Source organism: Tympanuchus pallidicinctus, unplaced genomic scaffold (genome assembly GCF_026119805.1).
Source record: "Tympanuchus pallidicinctus isolate F22 unplaced genomic scaffold, pur_lepc_1.0 scaffold3, whole genome shotgun sequence".
Classification (NCBI taxonomy): Eukaryota; Metazoa; Chordata; class Aves; order Galliformes; family Phasianidae; genus Tympanuchus; species Tympanuchus pallidicinctus.
This window is the reverse complement of record NW_026294747.1, coordinates 50,562,579-50,582,456: the sequence shown is the minus strand read 5'-3', so window position 1 is coordinate 50,582,456 and position 19,878 is coordinate 50,562,579. Positions and strand designations below refer to the sequence as shown.

Below are 19,878 nucleotides of genomic sequence, written 5' to 3'. Positions count from 1 at the left end.
AGTCTGTCCCTGTCTATGTTGAACCTCATGAGGTTCTCCTGTGCTTACTGCTCTAGCCAGTCTATGTTCCTCTGGATGATACCCTATCACTTAGATGTGTTGACCACACCACACAGCTCGGCACTGTCCACAAACTTGCTGCAAGTACACTCAATCTCACTCTCAATATCATTGACGAAGATGTTAAAGAGCACTGGTTCCAGTGCTGTCCAGTACTGAGGGACATCACTCATCACTGATCTCCATGCAAACTTTGATCCATTGACCACCACTCACTGAGTACAATCTCAAAACTAGTCATAATAGCAACAGCCATTGATGTCACAGCCTGTTTTGTTGTTGTGACCAGTGTTCCCTGCACGGGTGGCAATGCTAAAACAGCAGACTATTAATGTAGTATTAATGTCAGCCACGGCAATGAGAACCTGAAACGGCCATAGTGGGTAAGACCAAAAAGCCATCTTGCCTGGGATCTGATCTATTTCTGGCCTCTTCAGTGTCCTATGATGAGTACCACCGATTCATTACGTGCTGTGTGAAAAATACATATCTTTTTTTCTCTTCTAAAATTTCTGCTTCATTACTTTGTTTGCTGTACTCTACTACAGGTGACACAAGAAGGAATGAATGATTATTCACTTTATCTTGTGCCTTCCTTCCTTAATTGCCCCATTTAAGGACACAATGCCTATTTAAGTCTTTTTTATAAAACACCACCACATTTATTCCACTACTGTCTTTTTTTTTTTTTTTTCCCAAGATTTACACGAGAGTAGAGTATGAGGGATTCAGGCAGCTGCCAAATGAGTTGCAAATGACAAGTTTAATTTCCACCTGTGTGCACTCTCCGGTGTGTGGCTGCTCCAGCTGACCAAGCACTGTGCTTCAGTGGCTGTCAACCTACTTCAAGCAGTTGTGTTTTACATGTCTGTTAACATTTGCAAATGTCTAGCTGCATTTTCCAAAGCTCCCCATTAAATGCTAGCTTGAACGTGTTGATCAGCAAGGACAACTTTGTGTGCTTTGCAAGCAACCCTCAGGTTTCACCCCTGTAGCAGTGCTCTATGGTTGCTGGTGCTGAGATTTGAACACTGGGTTTGCCAGAGGCAAAGTGCCCTTGGCATCTGCTGGCTCCTTCTGTGGGCTCCACTGCAAGCAGTAACTAAGCTTTTATGGTGCTGTTGACCTCCCAAGTTAACTTCAGACAACATTATCTGGCAAATCTGATGTATCAAGTTTCAAAGAAAATAGTTTTCCAGCTCAGTCCAGGTCTGATTTCCTTCCAGACAAAGAACAAAACCCTTTGGGAACCCAGCACTGCCTGGAATTAAGGTTAAGTGCAATAAACTTTCCTCTTTACTACCAGACTGAAATATCAGCAAAATCTCTGCTATGAGTGCATGTCTATCCCCACAGGGTCAGGCCAGCTCTCTATAACTCAACTTGTATAATTGCAATACAATTTTTGGTGATCAGGATTGTGTAGGAATCTGAAAAATGGTCTGAACAGCTGTATGACAGACAAAAGCTTTCTTCCAGAAGCAGGTTCTGCACAAAAATCACCTTTCCTTGTATGGATAGAACAGAATTTCATGACAATGTGCATTGGAAATAAATTGCAATGAAGCTGGAATAATGGTTTCAGGAAGAATCCCAGAAGCCTCTGCCCCAAGACTGTAAACTCTTCACAGCATGGAAAAATAAATGCTTTCTGCCCAGTGGAAAACACAAGCATGAAATCCTATATGCAATGTAATTGGCACTGCAGAGCACAGTGGTCCCTGATCCTGGGAATCAAGTGAGCAGTGACTGTCTCTGACAAGCGTCTTTGCTGTGTCCAGAGCCAGGGCTGGTCTAATCTTGGCTTAATGTTCAGCTTGAGTGCAGGACAACCATTCTCAACAAAAGTTATCCTGCTTATGGTGAGCCCTTGCAATGCCTTGTATGGGGGTGACCAGCTGGGTTACCAAAAACACTCCATCTGTTGGTCCTGGGGTGGGGACCTGTACACCCTGACCCTTATTGCCATGTTGTTTGATAGTTGTTTGGGTTCAGCTGTGGATTTGGGGAAACAGAGAAGTGGGATCCAAGAGATGATGGGACATTGCCCCCACCCACTGTGTACTCTAGAGTCTTTCACACACTCTGGGACAGAAGTGCAGGGGTGTATGTTCGATGTCTACAGAGTGTCCCAGGCATGTTTTAGTCATATTTTTAGGAAAAAAGGGCTAGATTCTTCGGGGAGCCAGCAGCTAGGATGAGGCAGGTTTTTACAGTGGAGGAGGTGTGTCACAGCCACAAGCACAGGTGACACAAGTGCCCTTTGTCATAGGAGGATCACTGAGAGCCCCAGTGGTACCCAGCCCCGCAGGGGAGGCACTGATTAATTTAAACCTCTGAGCATCAGCTGCCAGATTTCCCAGAGGAATTTCCTGCAAGGGCTCTCCCTCCCAGCAAAAGTCCTGAAGCCATCAGCATTCAGACAGTGGGGACAGCTCCGGCCGCAACAGCGTGGTGCTGGAGGAGGCATCGCATTTCATTGCATTGCACTGCGCATCCTCCCACCCCACCCCCTACTGCTGCAGGCTTCCTCCCTGCATCCCTCCATCCTTCCTCCCCCTCCTCCCTGCATCACTCCCCCTCAGCATCCTCCTTCCTGCATCCCTCCTTCCTGCATCCCTCCTTCCTGCATCTCTCCTTCCTGCATCCCTCCCTCTGCCATCCCTCCCTCCCGCATCCCTCCCTTCATCCCTCCCTCTGCCTGTGAGGAGCTGCGGACATGGCTCTTAGCAATTTCCTCTTTGCTCAGTGCATCTGCTACTTCCTGGCCTTCCTCTTCAGCTTCATCGTGGTGGTGCCGCTGTCTGAGAATGGCAACGACTTCCATGGCCGATGCCTGCTCTTCACTGAGGGCATGTGGCTCAATGCCAACCTCACCGTGGAGCGGCAGCGCTTCACCGTGCAGGAGTGGGGGCCTGAGGCTGCCTGCCGCTTCAGCATCTTCACTGGGCTCCTCTCTCTGCTGCTGGCTACAGTGCAGGCCTGGCGGACCCTCTTCTTCCTCTGCAAAGGGCATGAGGAGTAAGTACCCCTGGGGAGGGCAGGGGTGCCCACCCCTCCTGTGGACTGGGGCAGATGGGAGAAGCCTGGGGACCAAACACTGAGCTCTGCACCATCTACAGCCCTGCTAAAGGAGTTAGGGTGAAGTGGTGCCTTGCCTGCACACACACCCTACATGTATTCCACTTGTGCACAGGGCAACCTCAGGAGGATGCTCCTACACAGGGGCATGGGGTGGGGGACAGATTTGTTGCTGTCCTTTGGTGACTGGGTGCAGCACTTGGCCGTGCCAACCACGGTGGGTATGAAGTTGCTAAGGGGGATGGTGTGATGCTGGAAAGTACCGCCTGCCTTGGTCCCTCTGCACATCCTTGAAGGAGGAGGCCTTTCCCAGACCTATACTGGGTATGTGATAAATCTCAAAGCAATGTGGCTGTGTCTGTGAAAGGAAGGAGGGAGCGGTAGGTTGTTCCACTGTTATTTTTATTCTGCTTTTCTTGTGAATATGGCAACTATTGCAGAGAGCAGCTATCGCTTGGTAACAAGTGAGCAGAGCTGAGTGCTGTGTAGCAGCACGGCTGCTCCAGTGGATTGTTTCTCTTTTCAGACAAACCGAAATGCACCAGGCCCTGCAGGAGGAGTAGGGCCCAGTGTTCCAGGCAGCAGATCAGTGGTGCTGTGCACAGTGTTTGGCTCTCTGGTCCCTGTCTTACTACCTTTGATACAGCCCTTGGCCCAGGTCACCCAGCTGGTGGGTGCTATGGTGTATTCAAGCATCCAATTGCATGGAGGAAGGAAGGAAGGAGAACACATTGGTGGCTGGCTGGACTTGAAAAGCTATTTTTTGTTTACCACAACGAGGGTGAAGTACAAAACAAAAACTTATTTCCATATTAAAACTTACCTTAGAATAGCTAAGTATAATCATGGACAGTATATTTGAATTCATTTTCCTCTGGTCATCAAACACCTATTGGCAATAGTCGAATCCAGACACATTTTTTCAGCTTTTTTTCAGACTTTCCCATCTCTCTGCCAGGATGCTGTGACCTGAGTGATCTTCATGCACAGTTATAGTGATGGTGATGACAATGTTTTTTTCCAGTGTAGATCAGCAACAGCACTGAGCTCTGCTTTGTTCAGAAAGTCAGAGGCACCTCCTCTGTGCTGCAAGGTAGCAAGAAGAGTGATAATCATTCCTTTTCTAAAGCTGTTATTAGTTCTAGTGTCAACCTTGGTTTTATTCAAGGGTACAAGTCCACTCTTTTCTGTATCTCAGGCTGGCATGAGCCTGGCCTAAGTTAGATATGAAACCAGGGCAGTGACAATGAACATGCAAAACTGTGGCATGCCCATACCATCTCCATCTGCTATGGAGCCTGGCACTGCAGCCGTGAGCCGGTCTGTCTGTAAGCCCAGTGAAACTGAAGGGGAAGGATGGTATTCATGTAAACATTAATCTAGAAGTTGGGTGTCCCAGAACCCAGCTCCCCTGACAATCTGTAAGAGCACATTTGAAACATGACTAATTTAACTTCTTTTGTATGAGCGCTGGGATGGCATGACTGCCCTTTTGAGAGAACATAGACAACTCCTTCAAAGCTCCTATTAATCCAGGACCAAACATCCCAGACCAACTCATTTTAAATAAGTCCTTATGAGGCCACATATGTTTTACGATGTGCAACCTGCAGAGTGGCATGGGTTGCAAGGGACCTCGAAGACCATCTAGTTCCAACCGTCCCTGTCATGGGCAGGGTTGGCCACCAGAAATTAAGATGATCCAGCCCAGAATATTCCTAAGACCACAAACTCAAAAATGCCTCTCAGATTTTAATTTAATGAGAAATCAGGGAAAATAAATGGCTTTTATTAGTATCATTCCCTGGAGTAAGTAGACTCCTTCTATCCCCAGCATAAAGAAAGGGGCAGTAGTGGGCAGTTTGTCATATTCATTCTTATTGAATTGAATACTTTTTTCTTGTGGAGTTGCTAGTCTTTCTGCAACTTAGAATAGGTGTTCAGTTTTTCAACAGTGAGACTTTGCAAATGTCATTTAGCAGCTTCAAGTAGCAAACAGTTTGGTCAGAAGAATGAGAAAAGGATTAGAAAGTTTTCATTACCTAGAACTCATCGTAGAATCATGGAATCATAGAATGGCCTGGGTTGAAAAGGACCTCAAAGATCATTTTGTTTCAACCCCCCTGTCATGGGCAGGGTTCCCAACCACCAGACCAGGCTGCCTAGGAGAACTGAGGAGAGTTAGGTAGCAAAGTGATCCTCTTTCAGCGTAACCCAGTCATGACGAAGACTGCCCATGAGACTGGAAGATGGGTGAGCAATTCCTCATGGCACCACACTGAGCGTCTTCACATACCTTGCAGCACATGCTTTGGGCAGGCCCTGGTTGCACAGACTAATGGGGTTGGCGTAATCTAACATCTGGCTGGCAAAAATAATGTATTGACATCGAAGTCAGAGATATCCCAAGAGAAGCTGGCCTGCTCTGCAAATTGCCCATAAAACTGAGATTCGTGTCCTATGATACCAGTAGCTTGTGTTACATTGCTTAAAATGATTATAGCTATCAGTACTGTTGTTTTATTTTTATTTTTAGTTTCTCTCTCCTAGGCAATTTTTGTCCCAATTATCATTTTGGTCATGAAATAATTTAAACTCCAGTTGCTGCATAATTTGAGCTAATGGCATTTATTTTAACAATGGTGATTTTCATCATTACAGCTAATGAAGGCCATTCTGTGTATGAACAATTGCCACTTACTCTTTATGATTTAGAGCCACATCCTCTTATGGAAAAAAAATCAAAGAAGCTTAAAAGTGAGGATAATCTGACTCAAAATCATAATCCATAGATTTTCAATGTATTAGGTTGTCTTAATTAAAGCATAAGCGTTTCAAATGGAAACTGATATCTTTTTGCCTGCTATATGCCGCTTAGAGAGACTGCTGATGTAGTGTTTCAGATGTTTATGAGTTACATTTTTCTTCCCTTTTATTACAGCTCTTTCTTTTATGCCTTCCTGAATCTGCTGATCAGCGCCTTTGTGGTGTTTATCACATTTATTGCTAGCACTATAGTGAGCGTAGGATTTAACATGTGGTGTGATGCAATTACTGAAAAAGGAAGCATGCCAAATAGGTTAGTACTAAAGAATATATTTTCTTCTTTTTATTTTTTGTATATGCACAAATGAATGGTGTCGTTACAAACTGTAGTTATTACGTGCAAGGTAATCAAAGAGAAAAATAGGGAACTCCAGATTCATTTCATTTGGAACAAAGCTAGAAAACCAAGGTTTGTTGCTTTTAGTTCCCCACAAAACAAAGTATGGTTTCTGTGATGTTTCATGGTCTCTTGTTGAGTCATGAACACATGCAAAAGAAGACCAAAAAGTTTCACTTACAAAGGAGATCTGGATTTGGAAATACTTGAAGTGGGGAGAGTGGTGCTATGAGTAGGGCAGGGGACTGGGCGACAGGGTCTTGACAATAAAAAGAAAGAAAAGGCTGAAATTTTATGTCATATGATATTGAATAAGTATACTACTTAAAGCATACAATAATATTGCACATTGTCATATGTTGTAAAGTGCCATAGCAAATGTTCTGTTTAGGGCTGCAACGATTAATCGAATTGTTCGAATATTCGGTTAAAAATTCAATTACAAAAAGCGTCTAATCGAATATTCGGATAAGAACCCAAGATGACCGACAGCACTGAAAAGGACAGAGAAGAGGCTGCAGAAATCAAGCAAGAGATAGAAAGACAACCTCAAAATCCTGGGAATTTTATCACATCAGTAACAGTCCAAGTTATTTGTAAAATCTATAGGCAGCCTCTATCTTACCATCAGAGTTCCGTCTCCTTGCTGGAGCATCCGAAACAAAAACACCCATACAATCCCTTCTTCTGAGGCTTTCCCTGATGATGTCAAAAGGTAATGGAGGCTCATACAATTTGTTTCATTGAGGGGTGAAGCAGATGAGCTGGGCTGATGCATATAAGTGGGAGGCACTTGGGGAGTGGGAGAACAGGGTTTTAAGTATAGTGTTTTCCTAACAGCTATTACAGTTCCATTTCATGGAAAATTGATGTTATCACTTACATAATTACACCTTGTTTTTAGAAGAAAGTATTTACACGCTTTTTTTTACCCTAGTTATAGAGAAGATTGGCAAGCAACCCAGTTACTGCACCAACTTATATATATTTTTGTAGAACTTGTCATTGTGACTGTTGGAAACACTCAGATGTTTCTTTGTTCTATGTTTGATTTGCCTGTCTGAAGATTCTGAAATAACTTTCTTTCTTCTTCCCCCATCCCCAAATGCTTTCCTTGGACAGCTGTGAAGAATTACAGGATATTGATCTTGAACTGAACTTAGAAAACTCTGCTTTCTATGACCAGTTTGCTATTGCACAGGTATGTCAGACTAGGTCATGGTTCTATTCCAGTTCATTTACCTTTGGCAATTGATCTGGGATTGTTGGAGCTGAACTACAGTCCTCTGAAATCAATGGGAATGTTTCCAGTGACTTCCATGTGTGGTGAATCAGCATGATTGTGAATGGTCACATTTGCATTTTCTATCCAAAACAAATAGTTTTGAATGCAGGCATGTCAAAATTTGACTCTTACTCGTCATGGAAAATCTACTGTTTCTGCAAAGTATGAGCTCTTCAAAGGCTCCAATGCTCTGGTGCCCTGGAGCTCTACACTGCTGTCAGGAATGAAATCAGAATCAGAATGGCTGACCTGCACAGACTGTGGGGCTGTGAGCTTTCTCTTTGTCAGAGATACCCTGAACCCCAAATTTGGTTAAGCCCATGTAGATACCTTCATATCAGGTACACTGAGGAAACCACAGTACAAGATATTTGAATATATCTCATTAATGACATGGTGCTTAGGAAATAAATGGAAAGCTTCCAAGTCTCTGTATTTGGTCTTATAAACCCAGATGAGAATATTGTTTCCAAGAATAATTCAAAAATATTATTTACTCATGAACTGAGATAATGGTATGAATGAGCAGAGATACTTAGGAGACATTCTAAAGTACATAAGACATATAGGACCATACACCTCCATTTACATAATTGTGGCCCTTGTTTACCTAAACTGGCTATTAGAATAAACAGCTGTCCTGCTGTCTAGAAGTGTTCAAATTGTCACTTTTCTTAAAAATAAAAACTGCATTATGTCAAAGCTGAAATACAAGGATTCAATTCATCTGTTGCTGCTTTTTTTTTTTTTTTTCCTGTTGTTGTTGAAGGCATAATGAAATTAGAATGGAATTTCTGCCAGAAAACTTTACTACAAACAAGCATCCTCTGAGATAGGGGAGGCCAACAGTGCAGTACCTCAATCAGTAGAAGTGTAGTTATTTGCACAGTTAAACAAGAGAGACTAAGTTAGCAACTTACTGCAGATCCGAGGCTTTAAGAACAGATCTCAAATGCCATGCATGTATGAGCCACCAGGCACTTGGGAGTGTTGGATGAAGTTTATTTTTTTTTCTGAATTTATGCTATTGTGAACTAATTATCCCACAATGTAACCATTCAATTCATAGTATTTTCTCAACAACATTCTGAATAGAAATGCCTTAAAATTTATACTTCTCCACGGATAGCATGATGTTCAAAGGATTCAAGAAAAAAGTTCTGGAAAATATCTTAAAGCATATGATAACCAAAGAGAAATAATCTCAAGAATTTTAAGACAGCCAGAATGTCACATACTTGGGAAATTCAGCAGCTGAAAGTTAATTATACAGAGTTCTTCATTGTTGTACTGAGTACGTTTTTGTTTCAGTTTTCCTGAAAAAACATATTGTTTGGTTGTTTTTGTTTTTTTTCCTTTTAAGCTGAAAATAACTAGGCAGGGTTGAGGAGCAGTAGGACCAGAACCTCACAAAGAATAACTTGCAGTGACTCCATGGCCCTTGGTTTGGGTGAGATTTTGATCTTGGATGTTTGATTTTATCTTTATGAAACACTACTGACATTGTTATCATTTCCTTTCTTCTCTAGTTTGGTCTGTGGGCTGCCTGGCTGACTTGGCTGGGAATCACCATTCTGGCTTTCCTGAAAGTGTATCACAACTACAGACAAGAGGACCTGCTAGATAGCCTGATCCATGAGAAGGAGTTGTTGTTAGGAAGATCCTCTTCACGAACCTGTTTGCAGGATGAGAAAAGTGCCATGATCTAAAGCATAAGCAAATTTCCAGGGCAGGATCCAGAATTTATTATTCAGTAGTGCAAGATGATGTTGAGTCAGAGTATTGAGTGTGTGAGATCTTTCCTTTTCTGAAAAAAGATATACTTGTCAATCACTTACTTCCTCACTGAAAAATTCTTGGCAGAAGTATTTATGTTAGGATATAGAGAACAAACTGCCACGTGTGCCTTTGGCGCAGCAAAATTTCTGTCCTGCACAGACATGGAGCAGCACAGCCTGTAATCTGCTGTTGTTAGCAGTGCTCCTGTATGCTATTGCTGCCTTTTGGATTGCTGTCCATTTTTGAGGATCATGCTGGCAAGAGCAGGCTACAGAGTCTGAGCTATTCCTCCAAACTGTTCTGCAACAACAACTATAACTGGAGCTGTGACAAGGCCCTCTTCTCTCCATCTCTTCCCCTTTGACAGTAAATCTACCCCATTCTCACTTTGTTCTAAGCGATTGCAGCTCTGGTCCAGGTACAGGCTCTTGCTGTCTCTGTTTTTGGTATGTGTGGACAATGTGCTGTTGCTACTGCTCTGATTTTGAATTTGTTTAGAACATAAGACCTATGTTCCAGATGATATTTATTATTAGATGGTGTTAATGAATTTCATGAATCCTCAATATTATTACTGTCTGTTAAAAGCTGTGTGTCATTTCAAGGGATGATGGTGGTGATGGGTTGATGGTTGGACTTAATGATCTTAGAGGGTTTTTCCAACCTTAATGATTTTAAGAATGTTTGTGTTTTTGTTTCTTCTTAGATTTTGGCATGACCATCATTTATTATGGCTTCTTGAAGCGTAGTTTAGCTAGCAATTTCTGAAGCTTGCATACTAAGAAATTAAACTGAGTTCATAGGATTAATGCTTGTGCATTGGTAAATGTAACTTGGTCCCTAATATTGTATGCTATTCAGTTCTGAGTATTAGAGTTTACTTGTGATATTTATTTCATATAAAGTACGCAAAATTACTGTAAGCATTTGCATTGTAGGTATCTCTGTGTATCAACATAGCAAGGAGCATGAACAGCTGAGTTATTCCATAGGTAGCTCTGTGCTGAATGGGCCTGTTCCCCGCTCCCAGGCAGGAGTTACAGGGCTGACAAATTTTGCTGTGATAAGGGAGAACTGTTACTTTCACAAAGCTCACTCGTGATCCTGTTGTTGCTTTCAGTTTTGTTTGGCCAGCACGTTAATGAATGAATGATGAAAAGTAGGTCCAATAATTAAGCAGAATGACTCAGATGAATGTGAGATTTGCATGGCAGAGAAATAAAGTTGTGCTAGAATTAGGCAGTTATCCACGTGTGCACAATGCAGAGAACACTCTCATTCAGCAAAAAACTTCAACAAGAAGTTATGTTTCTAAGAGTATCCTGACACTTCCTGTGGCAGCTGAGCTTGAGTTGACACTGAATTTATTGCAACACAGGTGCAGATCATGTCTATCCATACTGCCTGGTAAACAGGCCTAGGGAGAAGACAACAGGCTGCTACCATTTACTGTGGTCTTCTGGGACTGTCTGGTACTTAAAGTTAAGTACCTGTTTAAGTGGCTGAAACAGAATTTCATAACAAAGTCATAACAAGTCCTGTTATTTGTAAGGATTTTAGGGCATAAAATCTAACAGTATGTTTAACAAGCAAATTGTTCTCATTGGTTTAGGGAAAAAAGCAAACAGCCACAGGGTGTGAAGCAGTAATCTGGCCCTGTGAATGTCACTTATATACCTAGCTGGCCACAGCTATCTGTAGTGAAATCCTGTTTTTCAGTGTGATCTGAGCTCAAATTAACTAATACCAATTTAAAATTCAAAGACCAAGACTATTGGAGGCTTTTTCCTCAGTTTGTCTGTTGCAGAAATGCTAAGTCATGATGCGAAGCAGTGTTTGAGCACTGGTGGAAGGCAGGGCCAACGCAGGGGAGCTCAGGTGCATGCAATGAACCCGAGTGACCAGAAGGGATAGAGCCAGGAACCACCCCCTCCCAGACCTCATTTAAGGGTTGGCAGTGGAGGGAAGGGTATCTTGTTGGAGATTCCTCTATGCCTGAAGTTTTCTGAAGGTAAGCAGTTTCTTTGGCTGTTGCATTAGATCAAATCCTCATTTGCTCCAGTATGGGGTCTTGCTGTTCTGCTGTTGTTGCTGCACTTCCACTGTGTTTTGTGGTCTAATCAGAGAGAGATTCTGGTAGTTACCTTTGATGGACTAGGGCCTCACCTTGAAAAAGTGTTTGGGATGTGAAGGCCACTCTATTTCCCAGTTGCTTCTTTGACTGCAGAAGGCACTACTTCTCTTTCTAACATCTCTCTGAATATGAGATTTGCCACTGATGTCTGCTTCCGCAAAATACATCAGTGCATGTCCAACTCCTTGCTTAGGACAGTGTTGCTACTTTATATAATTTCTGTATGTGCCAAATCATACTTTGGCTGAAGCAGTATGAGTTGGGCCACAGTTTCCTGTTTTGCCTGTGAGTCTGGAGAAGTGGAGAACAGAAGACAGCGACTGCTTCCTCCTTATTCCTCCTGAAGCACCAAGACCTGGTTGCTCTCCCTGAGAAGAAAGATGCTGCTTCTCTTCAGTGAAGTTGCCCAGAGTTATTGCTCTCTTCTAACTCTTTTCCTTTGTGTCTTTTCCTCTTTTCTACTTCCATGAGAAGCAGTAGATACTGAGGCTAGAATTTCTACTTTTGATGGTTTTTGTGATTAATGTTTGTACTGGCATTTATCGCTTTGACACTATCTCACCAACGTGATCTTCATTGCTATGTAACTTTGAACATCTGGGACTGCTGCAATTCTACCACCAAGGAAAAGTCAATAGGAAAGAAAAAATTCTGGAAGTCCCCACAAGAGTCACCTGTAAACTCTGTCATAAAAGTTCAACCTCCTCTATTTCATTCACCTGGGTGAATTCTTCTACCCCTACTTCCATTTCAGTGCCCATGTGTGTGAGCATCTTGGTTGCTGGGGTTTGCTGGTAAACTAAAAAGAGACTTTGAGCCTCATGTGCCATCAGTTTCACGTGACTGGGTAGAGTGAGGCTAGCACCCAGTTTGTGAGCATCAGTGATGCTTATATTGGTAAAGCTGGTGTTGAAGGAAGCCCCTGGGCTGGTGATCAGCTCTTTCTCTGAGCCAAAGGGAGGAAGGGTGCAGTTATTGGACTTGCTTTAGCTTTTTTGATTGCATTTAGCTTTCTGCAAACTCTTCTCTGAAACCTTAGACACTCAGGCCATCAACTGAAAATGTGTTAGAATATCGACATTATTTACATCTTCTTATCTACATATAGAAGACCTCTTTCATACCATTCTAACCTCTGCTTTTAGTCCTTTATAGTCAAACTGTCCATTTAACTGTAGTAGGATTTTGTATTAATCAAATGTTGCCTTTCTGTGGTATTTCAGTGCTTTGTCTATTTTGCCTTTCTCTATTTTGCTATCCAAAAGAAGGTGTCTGGGAACACTCTACCAAGAGGTGTATTTAAAGAACTAGATCTTTGCATGGTATTTATATTTATTATCATGTGATGGAAGAGGGGGGGGAAAAAAATCTTTGTGACATTTACTTATGCAGCCCACCTGTTGCTGCCCATAGCAAAGCTGGGATGTTTGTATACTGCTGTAGTTTACTTGCTGTGTTCCCTATGATGATAAAGCTATAGTCAGAAAGTCTTCATTTCAACTTGTTTAAATTGCTAGTAAGAAAGAGTGAACCTTAGATAATGAAAGACAAATGGATACTGCTTCTGAGACACTAGAGTGCTGTCAAATAATTATTCTATTATGTTGAATATGTTCTCCAAGTTCTGGCTACCATCTGTGGTTAACTTCCCTGCCAGTTCCCTGCCAGTGGTGCATGTTGGGTTAGAAAAATCTGGTCTACAACACGTTGGCTGGACTTTTAGCTCAATCCTCATTATTATTATATAATGAGGAAACAACTGAGGCTAACTTTTGGAATAGGGCACAAATGCTCACAATGTCCTGTCCTGCTAATTCATGAGGAATCTTTCAGCTGTGAACTTTCAGTAGAAATCACAAAGATAAGAGCCTGATGATTTACTTCAAGAACTGAAGGATGTGTGTGCCATGGCAGTGTTTCTATGGTCCCTTATAAAAATGGTTATTGTAACAAGTGGTGATGGATGCTTGAATAGATAGATCTTGTTTATGGAAGCATTCAGTGTCAGGGAAATAGTGTATGTACAATGTACACAGACAAATTACACAAACACTTCCTTTGCTCTACTGTGATATGAGCATGTGCAGCTTGGTTTGGAGTAGTTGTTAGATTGCTTTAACTTTTGACACTGCCTTTTTCTTACTAGTATTGGAGTCTGTGTAATAACATACAGGTTATGATATCGGCGTGTGAATAGGATGTGAGCAGAGTGGCCAGTGCACAATCTTTGAAGGGGTGAAGTGTGTTTCTAATAGGGGTTTTGAGAGGTGTTTTAACTCCTCCCCAGTCTCTGGGTAATGTCCTGATGTTATGGTGTATTAGTTCTGGTAAGAACAAAGTCAGATTTCCTTTCAAGACCATCCCTCCCTATGTAAAATGCTGCTGATTTTAATATAGGTAGTATTTAGGATGGGAGTAGAGCTACAGAGGAAAAAGAGCACACATTGTATGATTTTTAGTGCTTTAGCAAAAGACCATTTTACCCAAGGATCAGGAATTTTGCACCATGGGCTCCTGGAAGAACTGGTGACTTGGCATGGACGTAGCCCTGTTGTTAATTCCTTCGCATTTTAAGTACAAACATGTAGACAGCGAACAGAACATATCCTGAGAGGAGTCTCACCTCTTTTGCCAAATAGGTAATTCTGAAATACAGCACTGGCTTAAAACAGCCAGAATGTTTTTTGGAACCAGTCATTCTCTTTGGAAGAGAAGATCAGATGACAAAAATGAAGACATATTTCAGATACAGTTATGTAGAAGTAGGAATCTAGATAGGAAAATTAATTTGGAAACACACTTTCTTCACCAAAGAAGCTCAAGCAGGTCTTTGCTTTAGCATGTTGCTTCCAGTATGAATAGTGGGTGAAAATGTCCTTGGCTGTGTTCTTTGCTGAAATAGAGGGCTATACTGGACAAGCTAACTTGTGTTCTGAGTTCTTGGGGGTACAGTGACTTGCACATGAAATGCAAAACAAACTGAGGGAGGACACCCTCCCTTGTACACATGAAGGCATTCAGCAGTAAGATATGAAGCCATGCTTCACCTTCGTTTGTACTCCAGAATCTTTTAGTATTTGTCATGTATTAATCCAAACTGTGTTTTCACCTTGTGTATTTTAGTCCTTAGGTTGGTGGCTGGAGGCTTCCATGGAGGAGTAGAAGTATGAGTACACGTCTCTTCAGCCTGGTGTAGATATAGAATCTGGGGTCTCCTTCTTAGGGAAGTGTGAGCCATGGGCCATCATTTAATCTTTATGCTGGAGGCAGGGTTTCTGCACAGTGTCAAATACACATCAGTCTCTGTGATGGGTCTTAGAAAATGAAGTATAAAATGTGCAGACTCGGAGCTGATGTCTCCTGCACAACATTCAGTGCAAGGCAGCCCATACAAACCAGGTGTTGGTGAATGTGGCTTTCGTCATCCCCATTCTCTGAAGATCTCACCTCAAACATATTGTATGTGAAGTCACTTTTGTTGTTTAAAATCTAAATTCTACAGAAATCTAGCAGTCATTTGCTGGTCAAATTCATAGTTTTTTTGTGACAAACCGATCTGGATTTTGATAAAACTGTTGTCTTTTTTTTCTCTAAATCAGTGGCCTGGGTGTGTACATCCTTGAACTAATGGGAATTATCTGTATACAGATCCTAAATTTGCATCTTAGACCATTTCCCTTACTGATTGAAGTAGTCATTTTTATCTCTATGGAATGTTTTCTTTGGAGATAAGAAACATTCTATCTTTGAGCTTAGGGAATCATGGAGAATAATGTTTTTACACACCTACATTAAACAAGAAAATGCTCACATAGCTTCATGAGTACTGGAATGGTATTAGAATTATTTCTGTTTATTGTCATCATCCCGTGAAGTATACACTTGTATCTTTGTTCTTTACAATGAACAGATATAAACCTAAGAGTTCTTCTGGTTTTTTTGTTTTTTTTTTTTTGAAGTGACAGCCTTCCACTCAACTTCTGAATATAACAGCTTTACAAAATGCAGCACTTTGATGCGCTCTTGGCATAAAAAGGGAAGAAAGCAACTGTACTCTCTAAATGTTTTTTTTTCTGAGAGGTTAGACAGCAGTTTACTTAATAGATAGCTAGTACTGCTTATTTCAAGGCAGGGATGTAAATGATAGCATTTTTCCATTCTGTTACTGGAGGAGTATTTATATAACCACACTTTCTTTTGTTGTTTCTGTAGTCCGTGCCAAAGAGTAGAATTGAACTGATACTGCAAACATAGCTTAATGTGAATGTATTTACCTGAGTGCTTAAACCTTTCTACCTCTCATACCTGCTATAGTTGCTTGAAGTGGTATTCAGTTCTTTTGGCTGTTACATGCAATATCTGTAAAAGCTTAAATTCTATTTTCACAGATAGCATAAGGATTTACGACTTAACTCTTAACTTCCTTGGATTTTTAAATTCAGTTCCTTGTTCCTAGAAAATGGACATAGAAACCCAAAGGCAGTGAGATTAGCTGTTTAGATTAGTCAAATAATGCTTATTTATTACTTCACCAAAAACAGCAGCAATGGTGGTTCTTTAGACATGAAAGTTTGTGTTACTCCTAATATTGTATATCATAGCGGTTGTAGGTAGCACTGAGCAAGTATTAGAAGGGCTGTAGCAGTCACTGCCAGCACTCCCCATGGGCAAGGAGCTGCAAGGCACAGCTTTAGCTTCCCTACTGCCTGGGGAGTCTTCCTGTTAGAATTTTTCTGCCTGGTTTGAAAGTCATAGAAAATGACACTTTAGTGGTGATGGTGTTTATCAAGGAGATAAAGTACCTGGCAGTGAGAGCAATTGGCCAAAATAGCTTGAATTACTTGTTTATGGTGGGAACGCAATGTGAGGTATTTTTGTTCCTCTTTTCCACCTGTCTATGGTGTAAAGAGAGGGTGGAGATGCCCTGCCAGGAGGTAGGAATGAAGATCCATCATTGCTGTTGACTCCTTGGATGATTTCTTACATAAGTGGATATATGACCTTGTGGTGAAAGTCGTTATTTTCCACTCCTTTCCCCCCAGATTTGTGCATGTTTGACTCCAGTTTGTGTACAGCTTCTGAACACTATTTAGAATGTAAGAGAAATTGCAGCTCCTATGGCAGACTTTTCCATTTGTTAGAGAAATAAAAAGCACTTCAGCTTTTTGCTATTCTCATTTGGAAACCTCAAGGTTTGGTGCCAAGCCCTTCCTTTTACACAAGCCAGGCCTGATTTGGCTGACACCTTGCTCTAAAGGATTACCAAGATTGGTGCCAGCATTCCCTTAAGCAACCTGGTGGAATCAGATGAGTGGGATGATAATCCATAGATTTTACAGCAGGGAGATGTTTGAAAATCCTGTCATGGTATACGGCATAACACGGAACAGAACACTTCACTCATTCAGTCCCACAGCAGAAGGAATTTTTTTTTTTCTTGTTTAACACTGCAAAGTGCAACAGTTTGTGTCTGAGATACAGCACATCCTTCTGTAGCACACTGGATCTTGATGTTGATTAACCACTGCAATAATTTAAATCCTCATTGTTCAATGTGATCACCATTTGGTTTCTAAAGATGCTGACAGTCTCCTCAAATGAATGTTTTTTAGGAGATGTAAGCAGTTCTTTGGTGAATGACTACAAGACCACTGCAGTGGGACCACATCCACAGTAAATTGGTGCCACTAGAGATTTTTCTCAAATGATCCCTGAATACAACTACTGCTCTTTTTCAGCTTTCTTGAGAAATGAATATATCATGATCTAAAGTGTGCTGCTAAAAGGTTTTTGCAGGTTTACAAAGAAAAGTAATAATCTAGTTCCACTGACATCTCCTTCCCATGAATCCTTTCTTCTCTAAAAACATTCTTGGAAACATTAGAGTTTTATTGCCACCAGGCTAATCAGGCCTTGTTTCTTGTATCTCTTCCTATCAGGAACAAGGACAGCTAAAGGGGGTAGAGTGCTGTAAGTCAGAATAAAAATAGATAATGAGAACTGTTAGTATTCTTCCTGTGAGGGATTTCGGCATTCGGGCTGTGACGTGAGGGATCCAGTGTGGCAGAGCCTGGGCTGACAGTGCTAATTCCAGATTCAGCCTCAGCTTGGAACACTCAGGTTTTCATAATTTGTTTTTGAGGTCTCCAGATCTTGACAATTTGTTTAACTGCTGAAAGTAGGATTGGGACAGATCTTTAGCTGGTGTACGCAGCTTAGCTTTGTAAGCCTTGCTGGAGCTGTGCCAGCCCACACAAGCTGAGGGTAGAGCTTGCTCTGTTTTGAATATTGTTTTTCATGCTTTGTATGCTCTTCTGCAGTGTAATAAGTGCTGATTTGGAACATTAATTGCATGCATTTGACAGAAACAGAATTGGAGTTAAATTTATTGTTGTTTTGATACAGTCTCAAAGGGGGAACTTTGTACTAGTATAATTTTAATGCAAGCATTTGTAAACACCTGGCAAATAGAAATTGAAAGTCCAATCCTTTTGCTAATGGAGTCATTGACAGTGTTTCCTTTGGCTTTAGTAGGGAGCTGGACTGGGTTCAGTGTAAGTGGTGTACTCAAGTATAACTGATAGCAAGTGTGTTTTATATATTGATGCTTTTTGCTGGACAGTGCATTGGCTTTTTATGATTTGTTGATATATACAAATAAACTATTTGAAAAGTTATATTTCTGTGCCTGTTTTTTTTGAAGGGGAATTGAAATTTGTTTAAAAAAATAAAAATAAAAAATATGGAGGCACCCTGGTCAGTGCGCTCATTCCCTGGAATCTCCTTGCTGCAGCTCCCATGGTCAAGGACATGACCAATCTCCTAAACTGAGCCCTTCCACCATCTTCCAGCAATGAACTCTAATACTATAGAAAGCAAGGAGAAGATAATCCAGTGTCAGGGTGTTGCTGAAGGTCAGCTTGTTAACAAGTGTACAGAGCTACTGCAGGTTGCATGGGGGGTTCATTTTCTAATTGTCAACTGACTAATTTCTGTAACAGCAGCCTTTCTTTCCAGAAGTGAGACTAAATAATCCCAACAGCCACTGTGGAGAAAGAAATAAAGGAGTCCATTCCATTATCTTGGTGGCTCCTCAGTTATTTCTTAAGGTAGCTGCAATTTTTTTTTTTTTTTTTTTTGTAGCCACATGCTGTTGACCTTCTGCTTACTTTGAAGTGGTGAAAGGCAGAAACAACTGAAAATGCTGCCACAGACTGCTTGCGCTCCTTGTTTCGAGACTCAGTGCTGGAGAGGTGAAGTAATAGAGTAGAACTAGGAGCAGACTTTGGGGCTGTAAATGTGAATGCAAAGTGTGTTAGAGGTTAATGGAAAAAAAAAAAAAAATCAAGTGTCATCTCACTGTGTGCTTTTCTACCTCCTTGTAATCATATGGGTATGGCTATGCCAGCTAGTGCAATCAGGTGGTGCTGATGGGGTGAGCCTGCCTGAAGAGGGTGCTGGCAGCTGCCTTCTGTTTTTGCTGCAGGAATGCGCTGCACACTGTCAAAACAACACTACCTTCTGCTGATTCCTGCTATGCATGAATTTAACTCCCATTGCATAGGGGATAATAGGGAGCACTTCTGTGTATGAAAACAGGCCTAAGGGCAGAACTCTGTGCTCTCTTCTGTCCCTTGGGTTTTTGCCAATCCAGACAATGCTCATGGTAAGCTTGCTTTCTTGCAGCCTTCTTCAAAACTTGCTGTGAAAGTATGTCCCTCCTCTCTGCAATTTGAGGCAAAAAAAAAAAAAAAAAGACACTTCCAAGCTAGACTAGACAATTGCTCAGATAGCTGGCTTTTAGTTAGTCTTCATGTTGGCACCACAGTGAATTCATGTTAACACTTCTGATTATTTATTACAAACTGTGTAGTCCTCTCCTTTTGTTTTCCACTTTATAAAGCAATTCTCAGGAGTCTTACTGGAGGAAAACATTACCCAGCACAGCCTGCAAGGGAAACAGTAACCAACACAACCCAATCTGTATAAATTCAGAGGTCATCTCCTTCAAACTCACCAAGGTGTCACACCTAAGAAAGTAGTGTTGAGCAAGAGCAAGGAGAAATCCTATCCAGCTCACAGCAGTATGCATAGATGTGTGATGGATAAAGAGCAGAGCGTGAGAAGGGTGCTGTGTGTAATGGTTGGAGGGTACAAGTGCTTCACTGTGAGGAGAAAATAAAACAGGTAAGTCTACAGTGGAGTTGTGCACTGGTAATTAAAGGCAGGCCCAGAGGTCATGATTTTTACTTCTATTTCCATTCTGGCTATTGACTTGCTTCATTCACTTGCACAGAGGCACTGGCTTTCTCAGCTGCAGATTCTTCAGCTGTAAAAGGTCACTGCTCTCCCAGGGACAGATCTTAGCTTTTGTTT

At 41.6% G+C, this 19,878-nt stretch overlaps 1 protein-coding gene across 1 annotated transcript; it reads left to right on the top strand.

The window, feature by feature from the left end:
* Nucleotides 1-2,579: 2,579 nt before the first annotated feature.
* TMEM179 (transmembrane protein 179) lies at nucleotides 2,580-18,130 on the top strand. The gene is made up of 4 exons (XM_052693859.1): nucleotides 2,580-3,081; nucleotides 6,083-6,220; nucleotides 7,427-7,505; nucleotides 9,119-18,130. The coding sequence occupies exons 1-4, from the start codon at nucleotides 2,780-2,782 to the stop codon at nucleotides 9,296-9,298; spliced, it is 699 nt and encodes a 232-aa protein (XP_052549819.1). The 5' UTR covers nucleotides 2,580-2,779; the 3' UTR covers nucleotides 9,299-18,130.
* Nucleotides 18,131-19,878: the final 1,748 nt, after the last annotated feature.

Excerpts from the sequence above, each read along its gene's own strand:
- TMEM179 (XM_052693859.1), top strand. The coding sequence starts at position 2,780 with ATGGCTCTTAGCAATTTCCTCTTTGCTCAGTGCATCTGCTACTTCCTG. Across the intron at positions 3,082-6,082 it reads CTCTGCAAAGGGCATGAGGA|CTCTTTCTTTTATGCCTTCC; the intron begins GTAAGTACCCCT and ends CTTTTATTACAG. Across the intron at positions 7,506-9,118 it reads ACCAGTTTGCTATTGCACAG|TTTGGTCTGTGGGCTGCCTG; the intron begins GTATGTCAGACT and ends TTTCTTCTCTAG.